The sequence below is a fragment of the Nuphar pumila genome, chromosome 15, assembly GCF_984573655.1.
Source record: "Nuphar pumila chromosome 15, dmNupPumi1.hap1.1, whole genome shotgun sequence".
In the NCBI taxonomy this organism is placed as follows: Eukaryota; Viridiplantae; Streptophyta; class Magnoliopsida; order Nymphaeales; family Nymphaeaceae; genus Nuphar; species Nuphar pumila.
The window spans coordinates 31,462,536-31,487,826 of NC_143263.1; the positions used below are offsets into that span (position 1 = coordinate 31,462,536).

Below are 25,291 nucleotides of genomic sequence, written 5' to 3' on the forward strand. Positions count from 1 at the left end.
AAATAAGTTTTAAATGTGTATTTGGATTGGGTTTGAATTTGTTTAGTCATGTTATTTTTGGACTCAGATTGGATTTGAATTTTTTAAGTCAGATCTAATCCAGGTTCGCACCAAAATCTGGTTCCATTGCTTTCTTTTTTTGTATGTAAGCTAAACCTTTTTTGCCGCATTCAGTTCTATCAAATGTATCTTTGGATCCGGATTAAACCCTACTTGATTGGATATGTTTAAGTTAGATTTTGATCAACTGTTTGTATTTTGAAACTGGACTCGTATTTGGTATGTATTCAATCTGTTTGCACCCTAGTAGATCTTCCAACCTTCAGTCATGGGTTTATCTTATCTCTTAATTTCTATTTTACGAAGGTGGTAAATGTGTATGAGATTATCAACGAGTGAGGATGGTTTGGTGTTGTTACATGTACACGGATTACAATACAGATTCGAGACAAGAATATGTGATTTTTATTAGAAGTCGGATCGAATAACTTTTTTTTACGACAAGGAAAACCCTTATTATTGACTCACAGCACATTAGCATCTTCAGTTTGTGAACACTAAGGTTTGATGTAGGACCTTTTCCTTGCACAACTAGAGATTAAATAAGTGAAATAAACCCATTAGTAAATCCTAGACAAGTGATATAACTCAAGATGATCTTATATTCTAAATTGAAATATACTAGTAATGTCACGGGCTTACTTTTTTCAATAAGCCAATACGGCGTGATGGTCTTTCTTTATCACCGCAAGCCTACTTATCGCTCTATCACGGGCATAGAATGCTTCACAAACCCACGACGCGTTAAGTTCTCAAGCTGGACAGCCTAACGGTCAAAGGTCGCATACCAACATGTTTCCATGTGCTGAATCATTTTCATTAGCTCGGGGCACCACTTCGTACGCAGCTGCCTAACGAAAGTTGATCAAGCGCATTTTCAAATACGCATTTCATGTCGTCTATGTCGCTTAGTGTATAGTCATCCCATACCAGTTATCACTTCCAAAAGAAGCACAAACTTTGCCTTAGCCTTGCACGTCATGAAGCGTCTTACAGCTCCATGCACCCGACATAGCAAAACCTCACCACTGAAGGAACAAGACCTTGTGGCCCCCAGTTCGAAAATCAGTTGATGATTGAAGTTCATAGCGAAGAGCACCACCCAGACTCATTCGCATGCACCTAGGCATTCACTCACGTAGCCCCGAGTCACCATACTCGGTTGGAATCACTTAAGGTGATTTCTGAGGGAATTAGCCCTAACCCACATGCACCCCCGTGCATCCAACATCTACGCATGAGAAACATCTTGTAAGCTGAAAAGTCCTTAACCAAATCTCCAAAGGCAACATCCTCTCATCCGCTGTCACTGCCTAACCGAACAACACTCCCCGTATGTGCCGCCACACAGTGATGCACTAACGACGATATCGATGTCTATCACATGTCATGCTACCACTGCACGTCATCAAGCGAACGCATACCGCGCGTTTCTACACTTAATGCATTTTCCACTCAGTAGAGTTCTGCATTGCACATGCCCCATTCTGAAAGATCAGCCCTGGACATTCTCACCTACCCAAAAACACTGTCGACCTCGACAATGCTGGTGCAGGTAAGAACATAGTCTTCACTGATATACCAGTTTCCCTTTATACTTATCTTTGGTTTAATCTTTTTTTTTCAACCTACTCAACTTGTTCTGGATTACATCCATCGTCGCCACAACCTTTAACACACCAAGTCTCATACCTTTAACGCATCACCGATCACTTAGACAACAGTCTTCTGCTCTATCAACATCGAGCATTCTCTGCTCGTGAGACCCTAGTACAGTCTCAAACACAAGCGGGTCATCTTCGCTTGCACGACAAACTTGTCATCTTGATGCTCATAGTTGGGGTACCTTTCAACCCCAGGAAGAGCAAGTTCAAGCCCTTTGTGGTCATCGCAGAGAAAGACAACTACCAATGTATGCCGCAGGGATATCAACTCCCTTAAGCACCAACTTGTTGTTTTTCAATGATCCAAACTAGTCCTCAAGTGGGGGACGTCTTCTTGTGTATCACCCCAATGCAGTACTCCAAAGTGTCTTCCTAAGCACTTGTCTTCACAAGGACACTTTGCCGCAATGTTACACTCTCCTCCTGAAGTCAACACGTTGTACTCTCTCTCAAAGTTAGCAAAACGTTTCTGTAAGAACTAACAATCCATGAACAACTTTTTCTACATGCGCAATCCATTGAAGATCTGCCAACTCAAGGAACCAAAATAATGAGCCTTCTGCTCAATGTGGATACTCAGCTAACCCACAATTTTGGGAGAGAATCTAGAAGTTTGATTGAGTCTCTCATACCCAAATGTGCAAATCCATCCAGCTGAATCCAATGTGCATTCTCTGCATGCACAAGGCAAACATCACTCTCCACCTGTGAGCCTAACACATAACTAAGAGAAATCTTTGACTTGTCTACGTTCTCTTAACCAACTGAACAACAACCTTACACATCTGCTTATCATTGATAAAATGTCTCATACCATCTTGCTTCTATGCTCGGCCAACCACCCTTCAACTGCGAAAAATTACGTAACCAAGATAAAGCATTGTTGTCCTTTTCAGTGTCGCACACAATGAAGAACAAGGTCTCCGTGAATCTTTCTACTCTGATGTCAATTTGTCACGGGCTTACTTTTTTTAATAAGCCAATGTGGCGCGACGATCGTTTCTTACCATCGTGAGCCTACTTATCGCTCTGTCACGGGCATAAAATGCTTCACAAGCTCGTGACGCATCAAGCTGCTCAAGCTGAACAGCCTAACGGCCAAAGGCCGCATACCAACATGTTTTCATGTGACAAATCATTTTCATTGGCTCTGGGCACCACTTCGCGCGCACCTGCCTAACAGAAGCTGATCAAGTGCATTTCCAAATACGCATTCCATGTCGTCCATGCCGCTTAGTGTATAGTTGTCTCATACCAGCTATCACTTCCCAAAAAAACACAAACTTTGCCTTAGCCTTCTGAGAAAACCCAAAACTTTAAGAGTTTTAGTCAAACTAGGACTCTGTCCCAGAGTCCCAGTTGGATAAGGACTCTAAATCTGATTTCAGTTTTCACCTTGTTTTCATCTGTCTTTGGAAAAGGCTTCTAAAAACTTCTTGTTTGTTCAAAACTCTGAGAGTCTTCGTCAAATCAGGACTTTATCTTGAGAATCCTAATTGGATCAGAACTCTGTTCTGATTTCACCGCTTGTTGCTAATTTCACTGGTTTTTGAAAATCTTTCATCTGTTTTTTAGAAAAAGCCAAAAATCTAGAATTTTAGTCTGATCAGGACTCTGACTCAAAGTCTTAATTCAATTAGGACTCTATCTTGATTATTGTTTCTACCTCTGTTTCTATTTTCTTCACTTGTTTTTCAAAAATTAGGCCATTTTACAGAGTTTCAGTTGATTCAAGACTCTATTTTAGAGTTTCGATTGAGTTAGAACTCTAACCCTGACTGTTTTTTCTGACTTGTTTTTATTAGTTTTGAGAAAATCCCTCAAAAACTTCTTCGTTTGGCTTTCAAAAACCTAAATGTCGGAGTCTTTGTTGGTTTAGGACTCGAGTCTAGAGTTTCAGTTCGTTTAGGATTCTATTTTCAAAACCTCCAATTCTCATCTAGTGATTGTAATTTTGTTTCAAAACCTTTTTCAGTCTTTATTTCAGCTTTTTCAAAACCTTGATGTGGGGCTCACTCAGTTGGCGCCATACCTGAAGGAGTTCTGATCCAGTCAGGACTCTGTGTTGTTTTAAAAACTTTCAATTCTCATTCTAATTTTAAACCTCTTTTGAAAATCTCTCATTTTCAAGTTTTAAAATAGTTTTTGATAAATCAAATAGGGACCGCTTTGGGTGGCGCCACATTTGAACAAGTTGGGGTTAAATTAGGGTTAGTCAATGTTCTAGTTAGGTTAGAAGTTTAAAAGAGTCAAAATTGATTTTAAAAATCCATTTTTTACTTTGGTTTTAAACTATTGGTTTTTAAAGTTTTTAAATTAGAGCTTTAAGAACCAAATGTGGCCCCACAGAAGTTGGTGCCACATTTGGATAGGTTTTAGGGTTTTATTAGGATTTAGATTAGGTAGTTAGGGCCAAGGGTAGGTTAGGTAATTTCCAAAAAATTGCCCCCCCCCCTCACATGCTTATCCAAACTTAATTAGGAAAGTCTTAATTGGCCTAAATTCTTTCTAAAATACGAGGCTTGAAAATCTATAAAAATAAGCCAAATGGGGTGGGTCAACCCCTAGGATTTCTCTCTCTTTCTTAGAGCTTCTCTCTCCTCTCAGCATCCTCTTCTTCCTCTATTGGAGCTGCTGCCCCCAAGGTAAACTTCTTCAATATTATTTCATTGTTTTACTAATTTTTTTAAGCTTATTTCATGAATCCCACCATTGCTGCCCCCTTGTTTATGGGTTTTATGCATGATCTACCTTCAAGAACCCTAAAGTGAAATCAAGAACATGATCTAATGTTGTTCCATGGTTTATTTTTTGTTTTTGATCCGTTAGAATGGTTTAGAATAAGGTTTTTTATGTTTTTGCTTAATAAAAGATGAGATTCGCCCTTTAAATGGATCGAATCTCTCTTTTCAGAGGCTAAATCAAAACTAACTGTGTATTCCCTGATTTTTTTTTCTTATCATATTAGTGTTTATTTTACATGTTCAAGCATCAATTCCAATTTATTTGTGTTATTTGCATTTTTTTTCATGTTTAAATTAGGGTTTTTAGTGTTTTATTGAATATTCATGTGCTTCACCCCCGATCACTCAAAAATCGTATTGTTTCATGGTTGAATTTTCATTGAAAATTTCTGACTTTTTTAGAGTTGATTCACGGATTTGTCAGTGACTCTCTGTAAAAAAAAATAGATTATTTTGGGTTCTGAAACTCTGTCAAAAAATAGAAAACCGAACCTTATTTTTCAAACCGTGAAATCACTATTGAGATTCAAGAGCAACTTGCAGAAGCGATATTTCTATCATCTGAGAATCGATTTATGATCTGTAGATTACAGTAGTTTCATATTGATGTCTAGTTTTTACTATATTGTTTTCATATTTTTTCCATCTGACTGTTGTTTTTCCTTTGTTAGAAGATAGAATTGGTTTCTCAGAGCTTGTTATACTTCGTTTAAAACCTAGACTGACTTATGTCAATTGTATCTCCATAACCGGAGATTCGATCAACAATCTGTAAAAAGGAATTTTTTCTCTATATATCTTCTATTCACTACTAAAATTTTATAATTTTTTAATATGATTTGCTATCTTTCTCTGTACTTGAAACCGAAAGAACCTGTTTTAATATGTTTTATCTTTGTTAAAATCAAGCGTATATTGCCGAAACAATATCTCCCTAACCGAAGATGGTTTTTCCGATCTGTAAAAAGGAAAATCTTTGTTCTTCTATATAGTATCTTTCTGTAAAATTTTATGAATTTTTCTGGTGATTTGGTCCCTGATTCAGGTTTGACACTGTGACAAGTACATGCCTACATGCAAAATCACATATTTTAGGGTTTTATTTGATTTTCCTATTAAAATAATATAAAAAACATATCTATTTTATTCCATTTTAATTATAGGGTCATCAGAGCTATCCATGTCAATTTGTGGTTAATTTTTGTGTTCATTTGATATATTATTTGTTTAAATCATGAAAAGAGGGTGCTCGCAGAGTCCCGGTTTGAGCGAAACACTGGCAAAATCATGTTTTTTGTGATATTTCTAATTTGTTTTCATAAAATTTTATGTTTTTAGGATTTGTTCATGTTTATAATCATGTTAGGAAGCTACATATCCGATTTAGTTTTGATTTGAATCTTTTTGAGCCCTAAATCCAAAATTTTACAAAAAAAAATTGAAAACCCTAATTTCAAGGCCGGTCTTGTTTTTAGGGCATTTTTGTTATTTTCTCCAAAATTTGAATTTTAAAGTTATTAATTTTATTATTTTTTAAATTTTATATCATCTTTTATTATTTTTATCTTAGAAAAACATGGAAAAAGACTTATATCTAGAAAAATCTAGTAATTTTTAGATATTACAGAATAAATCTAGAAAAGCCAACATATCTTCACTAACGAGTTTTTTAGTTTTGTAGGGATATTCAAGGCTGTATTTCTTTTGTTTTCCTTTATTTAAATTCAATTAGTGATGTAAATTAAATCTAATTTTGGAATAAGAGTTTAAATTCCTACTTAGATTAGGGTTTACATGTGCATATAGTTAAATTTTATTTTAATAAATGTTAATTGTGTGATGGATGATGATTCATGCATATTCAAATTCACCGTGGTCTACACGAATGACATGTGCATTAGCTTCTAGGGAGTTGGTAAACTCGATTGAGTTTGTATTTATGGCCATAGTTAGAATACAAACAAAATCTAGATTTATCATCTTCTTTTAAGCCACAATCAGCCTACATTCTTAGGCTATATTCAAAAACCATTGCATATTTCAATCTTTTATAAATGTTTTATCCTTTTAGAATCAAATGGGTTATATTCAATCCATATCTGTGGCCATAGTCAGGGATATGAGGCGAATTTACTTCATTAAAGTTCTATAAGGCATATAAACTCTCTTTTTCAAACAATTTTCTCAAAATCATATTGATACATCATTTAGGTTTAGATTGCATCATGAAAATAAAAGTTTCACAAAGCTACACGCCCCTTCTTTTGACTTATTTTCCAATTCCATTTCAATGAAACTGTTTTTTCTCAAAATTGCTAGATTTTCTTCAAAAATTGATTTTCTCAAAAACCTTGGTTCTTTCAAGGATTTTTCAAGTAGTTTATCAAATTCAATCCATGATTTTCTAAGTTAGATTCTTTACTTCAAAGTTCGAATTCAAAGAAATCAAGTTTTTTTTCAAAGTTATTTGAAATTCCTTAGAAATCAATTTTCCTAAAACACTTGGATTTCTCATAAATTAACATTTCTTTTCTTCAGAAGTATCCTCTCAACAAAGGCTCATGATTTTCAATGTGTCATCTTTTTCAAGTATTTCAAATCTCTGAAGCATACATCATGTTTTTCAATAAAAAAAAATTCTCTAAGTCATAGCACATGCTTGATTCTTTGTGCATTTAGGAAATAGAACATGATTTAGATGATTGAATAAAGCAAAACACATGATTGATCATTGGTTCAATTACCCTTGGTAAAGGTGACAGAAATGGTTGAACCACGTACCGACAGGCGAATCTCATTCTTCGAAATTATCCTACATTTTAAAATGAATGCGAGTTATTTTCAAAAACTTTTTCAATGGTCATTTTGACTTGCAACAGTAAAATTTTGCAATGATAAAAGGTTTGGCGACTGAGATGGGACCTGTCTTCGCCTGATAAATCTTGTGCCTTCCTCTATTCGAATTGTCAAAATTGAGTTCTACAATGTCAGCTTTATATCTTGTGAACCTAGGAGCCTAGAATCAAACCCAGTTGACATGGATTGCATATAAATTTAGGCATGGTTTGGTAGGACCGATTGATGAGACATTATTCATGCTCACGTAGACTTAGGTTTAATACAATCCTCCTCAATCTAGGATCTGATTGAAAACATTGTTTGCTTCTCAAATTTTTTCAAAAATCTACTTCTTTAGGTCATTAGAGCCTTCTGTTTTCTTGCATGTTGATCATATTTAAAAAACAACCCCACCTACTTTTACCTGGCTACTACGTTGTTGGGCTTTCTTTCAGAACCATAGTTCGGAACAAAGCCTCACAACTAGGCCACCTATTTGGGTTAAACCCCCTGCCACATACCAAGGGTCATAGTCTAAAGTATATCGGCAGGTGCTCAAGGATGTTGGAAAACATGAGCCTTGAACTAGAGAAATTCTTTTATGCCACGTACATCGAGCCTCAGTTTCCAAACCTTGTACTGAACGTCAAGGGCAGATTTGAAGGCCTAGCAGACCCCGTTCCTTTCCCATCTAAATCCAAGTCTAATTGGGTGATATCTTATCAAATGCCTAGATTCAGACTAAACCCAATCAGTTTATGTCCTTCCCTATGGGTGTCTAAAGCAGGCCAAGGTGGGTCCCAACCCAGATCGGACCCAACTTACCAAACACAAAGCCATAGTTGGGTCAGGACCCGATCGGACCTACCAATAGTGAAACCGTACCCCGGTCCTATAAGGGCGACATAAACCAGGTTCCCTAGAATATAAATAATTTATACAATTCACATTGAAAAAATAGATCTTAATCGGGACTTTCGTCGGATCTAGGCCTGGTACGAAATTCCATAAGCCGTACAATTTGACGACTGTGGTACCATTAAGCATTAAGGCCATCCAACCCGAACTATCCTAGGATCTAGATCCGAGATTCACAGGAGCTTAAACCTAGCTTAAAACCCAAGTAGGCAATCCCTAAAACCTCTCCTCTCGCACCGACAGCGGGGTCGTGGTTGGAGCAGAGAGTTGTTTTCCGGCTGAAGTTTCGGCCAGAAATTTCCTGGTGCGCATTTGTTTTCATTTTTTCTGATTTGTCTTCATTTCTCTTCATTCTTTTTCTCAACGATTCTGTTCGAAAAACCGATCTTTGCTATAATTTCTTAATTTCTGCGTTTTTTGCAATGGTGATGGTATATAATTTCTCCAAACTCAACTATTTGTATTTTTTTTCTTGATTATCTATCAGAATTTGATGTTGGAGAACAAACCCTAAGAGGGGTTGTGACCTTCATTTGAACGGTAGGGATCCCTTTTGATTTCCTGCTAGTTGGTAGCTAAAAATTTGAAGGGGTCAATGAGTTTCTTGTCAAGGATAGTTGCTTGCTATTTTGATGTCGACTTTTCCACGCTAATAAGCTTGTTGGTGAGATCACTTATATGTTGTTTGGATCCACCCACTTTTCCAAAAAAATCAGGGTAACTTGGGATGGAGCTTTGTGCACTATAATGCAATATCCCAACTTTTCTCAGTTTCTGTGTAGCTGGTTGAATCTAAAATCCACTTAGTGCTACTTTGTGCATGTGTGTGTGTGTCCCAACTTTTCTCAGTTTCTGTGTAGGTGGTTGAATCTAAAATCCACTTAGTGCTACTTGCACGCGCGCACGTGTGTGTGTGTGTGTGATCGTACGTGCATGTGCATGTGAATGTGCGTGGTGGGTGGGTGTGTGCCTATGTGCAGGCAGAAGCTGTTTCATTTAGCTCTTGCTAATGTAATTTTCTGATCAGCAGAATGGTAGTCATTCTTTCAGCAGTTGGATGATTCTAAATTCTAACTATCCTTTTCCTTTGAATTATTGCAGTGTAGCCATGGATAATGATGAGAATGTAAGTTGCCTAACTTCTTTGTCATCTTCGGATTGATTATTCTGTATTTTTTTTTTGTGTCTTACTTTGGCGTTTAGCTGTTATTATCATATTCACAAGGCCTATTTTTGTTTATAATTGTCACTTGGTTGTTTCTGCATTCTCAGACAGCCTTGCATGCTATTTCCCCCCCCCCCCCCCCCCCCTCCCTCTTATTCTCAGATGTTATCAATATTTCAGATGGAATCTTAGAATTTTGTTAGTTGGGATGAGTGGTTTGCATTTTGTAGAGACTACCAATATTGGATTAATGATAGTTTGATCTGACCCTATTCACTGCTTTATGTATATGGTGACTGTTTCTAGATGCATTCATATTGTTAGCTTCAGCCTTGAAGAACAGTTTTAAGCACCGTAATTCTTGGGAGGGCTTCATATCTCGGGCTATTAAAATGTTAGATCTTCGTTGTTTGTTACACTAGTTTTGAATCCAAAGAACCTGTTTGTAAGGAATTTTATCATCTCTCGATCATATTGACACTGTCTCGTTGATAGATGTCAAATTCATAGCCAAAAGGGTTTCAAAATGATGAATTCCTGGACTGGAGTTACTTGCACATTTTCCTAGATCTATACTGTTTGATCACTTGTGTTTGTAACCGTGGAGTTTTAGGATCATGTTATGTGAAATGACTGAATTATTCGCTATTTGTGTCATAATATCTTATTAGACTTTAATTCATATGAAGAAAAAAAATTTCAAGCTCAATTTTGCAGAACGTGAATCACAAGGAATATGAGTGCAAATGGTTAGATAACAAAATTCTATTGGAATTTATTGAAGTGGGTTCCTTGAAATGTGCGATCAATCTGCCTCAATGTACATCTTGAAAGCGATTGGGTGGAGTTTGGACTATCACAGGGCTTGGTCTTATCATCCAACAAACAACATGTCATGTTTAGTTTAAGTCACCAGGATCATAAGTTGCCAAGGGCTAAACACCACGGCACTCTATGGCAGGATCCTTGTGAATTAGAAGTAATTCTGTAGTTGAAACTTGGCAGGTTGGGGGTCATAGCTTAATGCAGTGATAGTGATAATGGCTTAATTGCACTCAAAGTATTGAGAGATCAAAATTCTTGACCAAAGTCATCTTGAGGTTGTTTAAGCAAGATCTATCATGGATTTGTCTAAAGGCAGTGTTAAAAATAATCAGCAATTACTGATTTTGTTAATATCAGTTAGCCACTATGTTCACCTCCATGAATTTCAAGTCTTTAATATTCCTTCTGGTCAGATCAACATTTTGGGAAAATTTCATGTTTTGATGGGTTTCCTTTTGCAATTGAACACTATATCTTTAGCATCATTCCTTATTTTTTATTTTTTTCAATTCTTAATTTGGTGCTGCTATATACCAGATTATGTATCTTGTCCTTGGTATCAAGAGAAATGTAAGCTCCAAACTCCAAAGTAATGTTGGATTGTCATATAGATATTGTTTCTTAGGAGAAGCCAATGAAGAACAGAAAGCATCGAGTAAATAATTGGGAACTGCTGTTCTTGAAATACATAAATTTCAAGTGTCCATTTTTTCTTCAAGCTGATGTAGAATTATGGGAGCTGATGTTATGATCGTCTTTTTTTGAGACATTGAACCTTAGATCATAACATTGTTTAGTTTCTCATCAATTATATTAACTGTTATTCTAGATCACCAAATTGATCATAAGCTCCAAATAAATATCGAATTGCATTCAGCATGTTGTTTTCTTTAATAGAAACAAACTCAGAATTTTCATAGTCCTGTAACCTATTCTTTTAAGGTGTGCATGCAATGCATAAGGCTGCCTATTTTGTCTTCATTACTTCTACCTAGCAATGTTCCACTCATCGCTGACTATTCACTGTAGGTCTCTCATCAATGATCGTTCCCTTGTAGATCTTAAGATGCTCAATGAAGTTTAGGAAGATAAGAAAATAGCCTGTATTCGAACCATGAGCAAGGTGAAGAGAAGGATATTGAATATCACCATTACTAGGAAAGTACGAACCGTAGTGCGTTTGAAGTGTTATGGACTTTATATTGTCTCAGTTTTTTTCCCTTTCAAACACTTGTGACATGATTCATTGGCATTTCTTCAATGCTCTTGTTCTTTATTTTAGATTTTGTATGAGAAGTACAGTTCCCAAATGTGGCCCATATTCTAGAAGTGTGCTTCCTAAATGATTCTGGCTTCACTTCATAATTTGCTTCCCACTTTGTACAGAGTTCGTATTTCCTTACGTCAAACCTGTCACATGAATACTCCATCGTTACTCCTGTACCATATCCCTTATGTAGTAGTTGTGTTAGAAAGCTTCATAAAAATGCCTTATCCTCATGTCCACAGTCATATCCATGTGACAGCTTCCAGCATTCTTCACACTGAATACGTGGATTAATCTATTTTGAACAAGCATAATGCTGTCATTCCAATCTATCTTTGAATATTGAAGACTCATTGAAAAGGTTGAAGACCTTCTACACACTTGCAATGTAATAACCTCAAATTTTGTAAATTATTTATTTAAATTTATTTGAAAACAACGAGTATTTTTCTAAATTTGGGCCTCGGATCCGTTACCGGATCCATAAAAGAACGTGTAAATAACCCACCATGGGGTATTAAAACTATACTTATAATAGTTAAATAAATAATTAATAGTAGAAAAAAAAAGGAAAAAAGAAAAGAAAAAAACTGAGTATTTAATGTTGGATCCGTGTTTGGATCCAAATGGATCCAACATATGGATCTAAGATCCATAAAATGGTCTTTATATCCATATCTATAATAAAAATAATAATAATAAGAATATATATAAATAAAATTTAAATTTTTTTTATTATCCGAGGATCCACAGTTGGATCCATTCGGATCCAACTGATGGATCCATGCAGTTGGGGGTCGGGTTACGAGCCTCGGGTCCGGACCCGAGCCGCGCCCCTGTAAGTTTTTAAAAGGCAAGGGGCAACCCGATAAGGGTTGCCCGATAAACCCTAACAAAACAGGAAAGAGGGGGGGGGTTACACAGGCGTAACCGAAACCCCACCCATCTCGGCAAGAAGGGGGGGTTCGGCGATAAATGGGAGGTGGAAGAGGGGGGTCTCACCCTCTCCCCTCATCTCCCTTCCCTCATCTCTCTCTCCCTTGATCTCTCTCTCCCTCTATCGCTCTCTCTGTCGAGTTGGGTGAGAGGAGGTCGCCGGCGAGCTGCGGCAGCCCACGTCCACCATTGCCGACCTCCAGCGATCTCCCCGTCACGGCAGCAACAAGAAGCAGCCCAGCTGACCGTGCCTCCAACCTCCGACCGCCGGAAAGATCGCCGGAAAACCAGCGAACAAGGTACGGGTTTTTCTTTGGGTTAAGTGAGGAAATCGAACATGGATTCGATTCCATGAAGTATTTTAGGGTGGAAGCATGTGGGTAGGTAAATCCAAGCGTTTATTCTAGGATCCATGGATGAAATCCATGTGTATTCATGTTTTTTTTTTATTGCGGAATAATACTCGTGTAATGGTGTTTTTACATTAAAACAGAAGGTTGATCCACTTTCTTATGTATGTGCAGTCTAGTAGTTCTGATCCTTATGAAAAAAAAAAACCATATTAGGGATTCTTAATGCTTGTAAATCTGGAAATAAAGCCAAAAATATAGGCGAACGTAAGGTAGGAACTTTATAAACCTGAGTATGTTTGAGTTATGCGAGCATACCTGCTGTTCTGCAAATTTCTTTTTGATTTTGGGATGCTGTCAGCAATAATAGAAAAAAAAAGAGTCGATAAATTTTTAGGAATAGGGTCCAGGTATTAAGTCGGCTGGGCTGTGTCCTAGACCCAGCCACTGGGTCGGCTGGGTGAGTCTGGCTGTGTGCTAGACCCAGTTTTGACTGGGCCACTTGTTCGATCCTTTTTAGATACATGTGGTGTGTTTCCTGAATTCCAGATTTCCTTAACTGTGTGTTTTTCAATGCATGTCAAGAATGTAATTTTTTGTGTAGGTCGTTTCTACTCCAAACAGAATTCTATTACCTAGAACTGTGTTAACATTAATTTGAGAAAGCATATATAGGAATACCAAATACTTGAAAAACTCACTGTATACAAACTTAAACTTGTTTCACATGTATTTATTTTTCGAAAATATCTAAAACTGAAAGTTTGTTTATGACTGCACAAGATGAATTATAAACATATTATAAGGTGAATAAAGGGCTTATCACTTGTACGATTATCTTTACATGCTTGTTATTTGAGGAAATTTGTTTTCATAATTCCTTTATCTTATTTGTGAAAGGAAATACAAACGTTTTCACTTGTAAACTAATTTAAGGCATAAAGGGATCTTTTGAGTGTTGTGCTTGGTGAAATTAAATGCCAAATACCTACTTTAGTTATTGTACCATTTTTCCTAGATTTCTCATACAAATTGTTTGTATAGACCATATCAATGTTATTAGAAATTCTGTACTAAAGTTTGTTTTGCTGCATACTTTATTGTGGTTAAGCATGATCTGATCATAGTGTAAAAAAACTGGAAATTTAACCTCTTGTTTTATTGTCTGGTAAGACCAGCTAGTGCATTGTTACCTTGGGTAGGGACATGGATCGGAATTTCTTTTTTTTCATGTGATGAATATAGATTCATACTGGTTACACATTTCACAGGAATTTTGATGTGGATAATGTACGGGATTATGTGGATCAAATCTTAAGATTTGTATACACTAAATATGTTGTCATATGTTGCTGAAAGTTCAGTTTAGTGCACTAAATTCCCAGATTTTTCCTGTTATGAATGCTTCGGATATGTGCACGTTAGAATGGGAATTCGCCTTGAATAACTATGTGTGATCAAATTTCAAATGTAATGTTACACATCTTGTGGGCATGTGCAAATCTTGAATTTTTATTGCTATGCTTTTGTGTATTGGCATAAGTACTCGTATGTTTTAATTGGAACAATTCATGAATGAACTCTTGCATTTGACATGAGTATGTGCATGTCATGAAAACATGCATTTAATGTGGGGGTGTGAATTTATGCTTATGCTTATGAAATTATTGATTCATGCACAACTTGCACACATGAATGCGCATTGGAAAGCATGTGAAAAGAATGCATAGTGGCATGTGATTGAGGATTAATGCTTATGAATACTGTGATGATCAAATTGGATCATCAGGGGCTGGGTGAGCCTCGAGAACTAGTTGTTCTCCGTTTTAATTATTTTGATGCATTTCAACAAATCAAATCTGAGATTTGTTGTTTTACCACCCTGTTCTATGTTGTCATGGGCGGTGGTCCCGTGAAAAGCTTAGCATGCTGATGTGCAAGCTTATGTTATTAATTCTGCATGTAAATTTGCAAACGTAAAAGAAATGAATTAATAACTAGATAAAAGAAAATAAAGAACAGTGTAATTCACTTTCTCCTTGATGTCCTTGCTTTAGTGTGGGAATCTTGGATGTTGCGGTTAGGGGAAACCGTGAGGATACAAAAACTCCGTGTGCGTTTTGTTGCCCCTGAACCCGATATTGAGGTTCTTCTCCTGGCCACGGTTTTAGGGAGAATACGCCACTTTACCCGGGAGTGGTGTGTTAGTCACAGCTGTGAGTTTGTTTTGTTATACTAAGAAAGTGGCGCCAGTGGATGCTGTTTTTCCTGGTGTCCCCGACTTTGGATGCTGTTTTCCAAGGTTCCGATTGATGGTGCCATTTCCTGATATCGGTCGAGGGCTAAGTCTGGAACCCGGTAAATAAAATACAAATTTGGTGTGAAGTTACCCCGGGAACCCTACTTGACCTCGGGGATTGTACCCGTTTGGTGTATCCGCGGGCAATGATAAATTAAAAAGAGGAACTTAAGGATTGTGTGCATTTAATAGGACATGCATATGGAAAGAGGAAAACTTAAATGAAAGATAATAAATGGTTCATGCATTGCACATAAATCATGCATATTCTTGCCATGCATTAGTTCATTCATGTTTACCTGTTCACTTGGTTGTTTATGTTGATCATTGTATGATGTTGAGCTCTTTTGCATTTAATTGTCTTATTGATTAAGTTGTGATCAATGTTACATATTTCGTGTTCCCTCCTGTTAACTGTTTAATTATGCATGAATGGTTAATTGACTTAGGAATTGAGTATAATTGTATTCCTCAAAATATTACATGGATCTTATTTATGCTCTTTTTCTTATTTGATTCATTAGGGAAACCTGTACGCAGAATTCTTCGGATTTCTGACCTTCTTATTTTATTGGTTTTTCCCAGGCACAGGTGAATCAGTGAAGTCTACTCGCTTCTGAGGGATACAAGGGTCACATTTGTTTCAGACGACTTCACTTACGGACAGAGTGGCTCTACTGTTATTTTCTTTTAGTTCTTCTGATTTCCTGCAATTTGATATTTCATTTTTGACATGGAACATATTACTCTTATTGATTCATTAATAAAAGAATTCAGTGGATTGGTTATGATTGATAAATGTAAGTTGCTTTGTGGTGTGTGGTTATCCAACTGAAATTGGAACTGTAGGGACCCCAGGTCTCTGGGAAGTTTTCCGCGACTCTTAGAAAAAAAAAATATTTCGCATTTTTCAAAGGTAGGAGTTGGGGTCGTTACATGCAAATACTTCAACCATTGATATTTTTACCTCTTTAAAATACACATTTGAGCATAAAAAATCTTAATCAAATACATGTTCGCTATTGAGTAAACAAAGACAATCACATCTAATGGTTCAAATCAAGCAAAAAATACTTGAAAATATGATTTTTGGATGGTCTTAAAAGAGGTAGAACTATCCCACCTTTCTCTCTCTCTCTCTCTCTCTATATATATATATATTTGTTCTGTACCATGATACACATGACACCATACGGTGGTACACTCTTGTTTGCATAGATCTGGCCACCAAATGGTAAGTCCAGCCGTACAGACGTGTTTAACTTGATTTATTTAGTATGTTAGAATTAGAAGGTTTTATCATGTTTAATACACAATAAAATTCCATTTTTGAGACAGTAAAAATCAACGGCTCACAATTCATGAAAATAAGGGTAGTTTAAAAAACTTTAACACAAAAATAATAAATATAATATGCTAAACATGATCCAACTGTTAGATTTTGCTTTTGGAGCTTAAATCTATATAAATCAAATGTGTACCACCATAAGCTATGGTGGTATAGTACCACCATAAGCTATGGTGGTATAGTACCACCATAAAAGCGCCTATATATATTAGGTGATAGCTGCCTACCACTTTTTTGGCCTACTGGCATCCTATTGGGCTTTTGAAGTTTTTTTTTTCATTATTATTTTTAAATCTGGCCATACAATGTTCTACATTCTTGATTTTATGGAAATCAACTCTTCGATTGTCCGACACACGTAGATTTTTATAAAGTTTAAAAATCAACAATCTAAAATTTTTATAAGTATTCAAGGCTTAATAAATTATGTTTTTTTGTCAAAATAACATAATCCAAGTGTCGTTTTCCTAGCAAATCGATTATATTGAATACATCTGCAGGATCATATTTGTGAAAACAACCCAAAAATATTCATTCACTCATGGTAGGCTAGGCTAGAAAAGTAGTAGGCAGCTACCACTTTTCTGATATATATATATATATATATATATATATATATATATATATATAGAGAGAGAGAGAGAGAGAGAGAGAGAGAGAGAGAGAGAGAGAGAGAGAGAGAGAGGTGTATCATCCAACACCCTTCTTGTTTGATCCAAATCAGAGTGCATGATCAACAACATGCACAAAAATGATGTCTTTTGGGTCTTTAGTAGCAGTCGTGCATGCCACTGGAGCCCCTTTTTGCACGTGTCCGACACTGTTTGAGGGTAATGTCATTCAACGTTACCTTATATATATATATATATATATATATATATATATATATATATATATATATATAGAGAGAGAGAGAGAGAGAGAGAGAGAGAGAGAGAGAGAGAGAGAGAGAGAGAGATCAAAGTGTTCGATCGATGTTATGTCGGACGAGCGCATCCCACTGATCGCGCACGCTAGTTCTGAGTAAAATGACCTTTAGCGGCGGTCACTGTCTGCCACTAAAGGTCATTTTTATGCCCAGGGAATTAGCGGCAGTCAAGGGCTGCCACTAATTCCTTTTTTTTTTTCAACAAACTCGTTCGAGGAAAACCCGTTTGGCGTTACGGTATCTAAGCTTTTTAGGATTATTGGGTGCATCTAAACACGGAGAGGTTGGGACGTGTCCAAAAGCGGTAAATCCAAACACTGACTTCAGAATCCCCATGGTGTAGACAGGTCAATCGTGACAGTATGCTATGCTTGTGCCTCTAATTCTGGACATCTCCAAGATCAATGGTTGTTATCTACCAGAGGGAACTTGTCATTCAGCTATTACACAATCTTTTCTTCCCTTTTTTTTCCTGGCCAAGCTGTAACCACACATGATTTGAGAATAATATCCAAAGGATGGTAGTTGGGAGTTGGGGCAATCATGATAATTGAAGTACCCAACTTTGACAATCTTTCATATGAAGGCTGCAATCAAGGTAGACTAAGCACACTTATCCTACAAGGCTGTACATACATGTACAACTACCCTCTAAGGTACAATACTCTAAGCATAAAATCATGCATGTAGGCATTCTTTAGTTGATCAGTGCTTATAGATGCGTTTGCCACGGTCTGAACAGAAGGAAATGTATTCTCGGATCTAATTGTTTGATGTAAAAATTGGTATATATAATTTTATGTTTTAGTGCTCTCTCTCTCTGTCTCTCTCTATATATATATGTATAAGAGTTACTCCATTTGAGTTCAAATAATTTTTGAATTCATTTGATAGAAATTCTCTCCCTGAATCCAAGCGAAAAATACAAATGTTGTTTTTGAACCTATTCTTTACAAGATTATAAAAAGTTTTGAAAATGATAAATACATATGATATATGTCTAATAAAGTAAATCCAAGTATATTTTGTAAAGTCATCCAAAAAAATTACATAATAAGCATATCGTCTCTTAGATACAATTGGTGTCGACCCCAAACATCCAAATGTATTAATCCAAGAGGTTTAGAAGACAAAAGATCTTTGTCCAAGAAGAAAACTTTTCATTTTACCAAGAATGCAATCAATACAATGTAAATCCTCAATATTACAAAATTTTCTCAAATTTGGGAAATGAGGAAGCTTTGACACACTAGGATGTCCCAAATGTTTGTGTCACAAATTTACATCAAGATTTTGGACATTACAACAAAATACATTCTTTGGTAAAAAAAAACAAAATCCATGACATTATGGCCTCTTTCTCTATGACCTTCCCCAATCAACCTCTCTGACTGACAATCCTGCACATAGCAATCATGTTGTGGGAACACGACCTTACAATCATGGTGGGTAATTTGGGAAACATAAAGCAAATTTAGGTTTAATTTTGGAATAAGTCTAACATTAGAAACTTGAAAACCATGATTATTTTCAAAATTTTCTATTCCTTTAATACTAAGACAAGTTTCATCGGCAATTGAAACATAAGAGGTTTTCGAATCATCATGACATTTGAAAGAAAGAAAAATTATGTTTGGGGTCATATGAAAAGATGCACCAGAATTTAAAAGCCACATACTTGGAGGAGATGAAAAGGAAATGACCGCCCTGGTAAAGGAAGGTCCTTTAAACAAAGGTTGGAGAACTTCTACAAGTTGTTGAAGTGCCATACTTCTGATAGGTGTAGCTCTATTATCATTGACCATTTTGGATTTTTGGGATGATCCCACTGTTAATGTACATGTACATTGTGTGTGTGTATATATACATATTATATTCAAGATGTACATGTAATAGGTAATGCCCATTAGGGGCATTTTTATTATTTCTTTTTTTATAATAGGGTCTGCCCATTAGGGGCAGTTTTGTAAAACAATTTTTTTGCTTTTTTTTTTCTGTTTTCTAGTTGTTGGACTAGCCCAACGGCTAGTTGGTCTAGCCTTGTGCTTTCTCTTTTGTCTCTATAAAAGGGGGTTCTTATGCTTATGCTTTCTCAAGCATTTCAATATTAAAAATATTATTTATTTTACATTGTGTAGCCATGTAGTGGCTTCTCTTTGTGTGACTCCTTGTGAGTTTGTATCTTGCCCATAAGTGGCTCATTGTATTTGTGCATTCTTGTAGCCCTTAGAGGCATTCTTTTGTACCTTTTACTTTGTTTCATTACATGGTATCAGAGCCTTGAGCTCTTGGAGCTTATGGATTCGTGTTCGTGCTCGTGGTGAAGGATTGAGTGCCCATGTGAAAGCCTCAACCTATTCTCACAAAAACCATAATAGGAGAAGATGGAGTACCTAAAGAAGAGATACTTAAAGGAAATGAGAGAGAAAATGCTTTGTTGGATTACTAGAAAGCTTATAAAGAATGGGAGGTTGACCATACCAAGGTCCTATCCTTTTTCATGAGTAGCATGCATGAAGAACCATGCTCTAATATACTTGAATTTGAAAGGGCAGAAAAAGCATGGGAGTTTGTCAAACAAACTTATACCAAAAAGATGCCTCTCACAAATGGGATTTGACATTTGAGAGATTAGATTCATAATTGTAATCAATATGACAAGTTCGTTAGAGAGTTCTATAGTACTCTCAAAAGGCTTTAGGATTAAATGGCCAAATTGGAGCCTATTTAAGAGATTCCAAATGGTGATCTCCAAAGGCAGAAGCAAATCCTTATGGAGCAACTCTTTCAATTTATGAGAGGCCTTAGACCTAAATTTAAACAAGTTCGGGTAAATATCATTCATAGGAAAAAATCCCTTCTTTTACATGAGGTTTTGGCCGAAGTTTATATGAAGGAGACACGATTAAAATCTATGTCCGAAACCAAAGAAACAAAATATAATGTGTTGGCCATTTCTAGACTCGGAGCCAACACCAATACTTACAAGGACTTCACTTTTCCAAGCCTTATTTTGAGAAACCTCGCAATGGTGACGGAAGGAAGAAGATCATATATCACAATTGTGGACAATCGGGGCACATTAAGCTCTATTGCTCAAAATTCAAAGGAAGAAAAGAAAAGAAAAGAAAAGAAAAGAAAAGAAAAGAAGGTGATGTTCATGGGATCTTCTCAAGATGACAAGAATGGAACCGTTGTATATTCCAAATCCATTGGAACCATGACCTTGACTAAACTAATAGAGGCCCTACAAGCACTCCTCAAAAACTCCTTTTCCTCCATCTTGAAGGCTGCATTCTCTACATCATTACCTCTCGGTAAGGTTTCTTGACTTTTGGATTCGAAAGTATCCTTTCATATGACCCCAAATGAGGCTTCTCTATGAATATGACACCGATTCAATTAAAAGTCATGTTTTTACGGTTGATGGGTCCTCTCTTGACATAAAAGGCATTGAAAATTTCAAAAATTTATTTTTTTTATCTCAAAATTAGATTGTTTCAAAATTTAACTTGAACCTACTTTTCTTATCTCAAATTATCGACCACGAGTGTAGTGTCTCATTCTCATCAAACCAATGTTAGGTGCAGGTTCTCCCGTCAGGAAAGCGGTTCCCTGACTGGAGAAGGCCATAGAGGCAATTTCTACTACATGGATAAACCAGAGTTACAAGAAGCTTTATAGATAGGTGGGAAGTGCACTTCCCGAAAACTCAATTCAAAAGTGCGAAACTTCTTGCATGTTTTTCATGTACTTTCTTTCACGCTTCTTAGTCACTTCTCATATACTTTCTTTAGATTGACAACCATCAGTTATGGATTTTGAGAAGAATTTAATTCCTACACTATAAAATCACAAAATTAAAGAGTAGCATTTTTATTTTAGTTTTTATTGCCTTCTCCTTTAGTTAGTATTTTGCTTCCCACTCGATCCCATATCACTTCTTTTTTTATTATGATTTTGCTTTTAAATTGATTCCTCGCTTCCTGCTTATAAATTTTAAACTATCTTGCTTAATGCTTATAAATTTTAAACTATCTCGCTTCTCGCTTCCTGTTTTATTTTTTGCTTCTGCTTCCTAGTCTAGTAACCTCGAGATCGACTAATTCTTCCAAGACACTTTTTTGTTGCAATGTGCACAATGTAGACGTTTTGTGGCATCAAAGGCTAGGACATCTTAGCATATCTAAACTATCTTATATACCACATTTGAATTTTTTTTGTAATGAAGAATTTCATTATACCGGTTACATTCTTGCCAAAATGAAGGCTCTTCCATTTCCTAAAAGGTCCTTTTCTTCATTCAAATATTTTGAATCAGGGCACTAAGATGTATGGGGTTTGTCTTTCGTTGTTTCAAAAGGTGGTTATGCCTATAATATAATATTTGTGGATGACTTCTCTAAGATTCACTTAGATTTACTTTTTAGGCCGAAACATGAAGTTTTTGAAATATTTAAAGTCTTTGGTAACCTTATCAAAAATCAATTCATAACCAACATATCCATTTTTCATTCAGATTCAAGGGAAGAGTTTATGTCAAGATTTTAACTAATGAAATTTTACATCAAAGGTCTTGTGCCTACACCTCAACAAAATGGTTTGGTCGAAAGAAAACATAGGCATATAGTTAAAACCATTAGGACACTTCTAATATCAAAACATGTTCCAAAGGAGTTTTGGGCTGAAATTTCTTTAACCGCCGTATACCTTATAAATAGAGTCCCTTCCACCAAACTTCAAAGCATTTCTCATTTTGAATTACTTTTTAAAATCTCTCATGATTATTCTACTAAGGACTTTCGGATGTAAGTGTTTTGTTCTTACCAAAAAAAAAATGACAAGCTTTTCCCAAAAGCCATACCATATGTATTTTTTGGGTATGAAGAAAACTATAAAGGATTTAGATGCTATGATTTAAAAAATGACAAACTTTATGTTTCTAGAAATATTTATTTCATAGAAAAGAAAGTTTTTCTTTTATCAAAATGTGCCTAAGAAAGACACTAAATATTCATTGTTGTTGGATTTATTACCCAAGAGCAATGGTGATTGTGTAGTTAATGACATTGTTAATGAATAACCATGACTGAATATCCAGGATGGTGAAAATCTTGACCAAACTTAGCTCATAATAATCGAATATAGTAGACATGGGAATGAAAGACAACCTAGTGCTTTAGAAAATTATTCAAACCTAAAAAGACAACAATTAGGCGAACTTAGAAGATCTTTTATAAACCTCCTGATAGATTTGTTTCATATGAATCATTTTCTCTCCAATATATATCCTGTCTAGTTAAGATCTTGTCATATTTTTAACCAATTACCTATACCCTGAATGGATAAAAGCCATGAATGACGAATTAGAGGCTCATGAGAAATCCAAAACCTGGGAAATAAAAGATTTACCAAAAGGAAGAAAACCATAGACTGTACGTGAGTTTACAAAGTCAAAACCAAAAGTGCCTGGACTTTAGAGAGATATAAAGTCATATTAATAGCGAAAGGTTATTCTCAAGAGTATGATATAGATTATGATGAAACTTTTGCACCTGTAGCTAGGATGACCTCTATTAGGACACTCATAGTTGTGCCTGCTGTCAAGGGTTGGGCCATATATTAAATGGATGTTATGTCACCTATGTACGAGTTCAGGTTCGGGTATGGAGTGTACGACACGACAATTTCAAAAAATGTGGGCACAAGGACACGACTATATATATACATATTAAATATCATATAAATACAAAATAAACTGAATATAATCTAAATATATATGCTATATCTAAAATATATATTATATACTGAAAATATAAAGTTATAAATTGAAAATATAATTATAAATTATAAATTGAATACAAACTTGTATATACGGAGGGTAAAATGGCGTGTCCGGGTGTCGACATGTCGACATGGGGATACACGTGTCAACACAAGTATGGAGGGCAAAATGGAGTATCCGGGTACCATAGAGTGGATGCAAATAATGCCTTTTTAAATTGGGAGTGTCAATGTATATGTATTTAAATGATGCACATTGTGTGTGTGTGTATATATATATATATATATATATATATATATATATATATATATATATATATATAGAGTAATGCGCTCCTGCTACCTTCTTGTTCTGCCCCTCAAAAATCATCGTTTTTGACATTTTTTATCACATCTAACACCATAGATGTGATCTATAGGATTTGTTTAGTGGGAACCGGTTTTTGGATCACCGGAATCTGACCTGTTTTTCCCGCTCATAAAAGACATTTTTTTGTCGAAAGTACATTATCTAAGAGTTGATTCCCACTAAATCTAGCATGCTAAACACATCTAACTGTTCAGATCTATCATAAAACACTTCAAAACTATGGGGCAGAACGAGAAATGGGACCTAATATGTTCAGTTCTCATATATATATATATATATATATATATATAATATTCAAGATATACAAGTAATAAGTAATGCCCATTAGGGGCATTTTTGTTATTTCCCTTTTTGTAATAAGGTCTGCATATTAGGGGCAGTTTTGTAAAACATTTTTATTTTTTTCTGTTTTCTCGCTGTTGGGACTAGCCCAACTAGTCGTTTGGCTAGTTGGTCTTGCCTTGTGCTTTCTCTTTTGGCTCTATAAAAGGGGGTTCTTCTCCATTGTATGCTTATGCTTTCTCAAGCATTTCAATATTAAAATTATTATTTATTTTACATTGTGTAGCCCTTTAAGTGGCTAGTGTTTATGTGACTTGTGAGTTTGTATCTTGCTCATGGCTCATTGTATTTGTGCATTTTGTGTGCTCTTGTAGCCCTTAGAGGCATTCTTTTGTACCTTTTTCTTTGTTTCATTACACCCACCTTGACTACCTTTTCAGCCTTCTCGTCGTCCTTTTTTTGAGTTTGGGACAATAGGGTTTAATATGTCCCGTTTCGTTGCAATGATGACATGATTTTTTTCCCTTCATGTTCATTGTTTGTTGAAGTAGGGATCTCCATTTAGATTTATCAATATTTTTCTTAAATATATTTATGCAATGTACCAGGTTACCACTTAAGAAAAGGAGGTCAAGTTCTATTGCCGAGGTCTGTGCCTAAGTTAGAATATAAACTCTCTATGCAACATTTGAGGCATATATATCCTTGATTATTATACGATGCAATAGGCACTCAGGAAAGTTATTTTGCTTAGGCAGCAATCTCTCTCTGATTCACTCTGGAAAGTTATTTAGCTTAGGCGGCAATCTGTCTCTCTCTCCTCTCTTTCTCATGATTTTTTTTCATGTGCCAGGCCAAGAAACAAGAGGAGGAATTCAACACTGGTCCTCTATCTGTGTTGATGATGAGCGTTAAAAACAATACACAGGTAAGTTGCACATTGTATTATTTTATATTCTGGATTTTGTCTTTCAATCAATGAAGTGCTGTCTTTAGTGAAGGAAAATTGTCTGACTCGACTGCTGTTAGGTACTTATTAACTGTCGGAACAACAAGAAACTCCTGGGACGTGTTCGTGCATTTGACCGGCACTGCAATATGGTGCTTGAGAATGTTAGAGAGATGTGGACAGAGGTTTGTGTGAGAAAACCTTTTGCTTTCATTCCTGTTCTCCTTTTCTTCTCCGTCTTATCAGCTGTGGTTGTGCAGATTCCAAAGACTGGTAAAGGCAAAAAGAAGGCCCACCCTGTGAACAAGGATCGATTCATCAGCAAGATGTTCTTGCGTGGAGACTCTGTGATCATTGTCCTCAGAAACCCCAGTTAACCTGCTGTTCTTTGGGGGTGTACATGAATTCTTGATACATGCCATTGTTCCAACTCCTTACTAACATCCATCACAAACATGTGCTTGTTTCCTTCACATTTGCAACTGTTGTCTTGTGGACTATACCTTCTTGAATTGTGATAACAAGGTACGCATTTTTATTCACAACCACGCTTCTTATGCCTGC

The 25,291-nt window shown here is 36.0% G+C and overlaps 1 protein-coding gene across 3 annotated transcripts; it reads left to right on the top strand.

Annotated features, from left to right (window-relative positions):
* The first annotated feature begins 8,453 nt into the window (after positions 1-8,453).
* Positions 8,454-25,291, top strand: LOC149815016 (uncharacterized). 3 transcript variants are annotated; one of them, XM_089989100.1, is made up of 6 exons: positions 8,457-8,528; positions 9,326-9,350; positions 24,387-24,426; positions 24,632-24,706; positions 24,808-24,912; positions 24,988-25,291. In XM_089989100.1, exons 2-6 carry the CDS (start codon positions 9,340-9,342, stop codon positions 25,102-25,104), a joined length of 348 nt encoding a protein of 115 aa, XP_089845226.1. In that variant the 5' UTR covers positions 8,457-8,528; positions 9,326-9,339; the 3' UTR covers positions 25,105-25,291. The 3 variants fall into 3 exon arrangements, with proteins under 3 accessions (XP_089845227.1, XP_089845226.1, XP_089845228.1); XM_089989102.1 differs by lacking the exon at positions 24,387-24,426 and adding an exon at positions 8,712-8,764 and having other exon boundaries at positions 8,466-8,528; XM_089989101.1 differs by lacking the exon at positions 24,387-24,426 and having other exon boundaries at positions 8,454-8,528.

Coding starts and splice junctions, on each gene's coding strand:
- LOC149815016 (XM_089989100.1), top strand. Junction 24,427..24,631: donor GGTCAAGTTCTATTGCCGAG/GTCTGTGCCTAA, acceptor TTCATGTGCCAG/GCCAAGAAACAAGAGGAGGA. Junction 24,707..24,807: donor GCGTTAAAAACAATACACAG/GTAAGTTGCACA, acceptor GACTGCTGTTAG/GTACTTATTAACTGTCGGAA.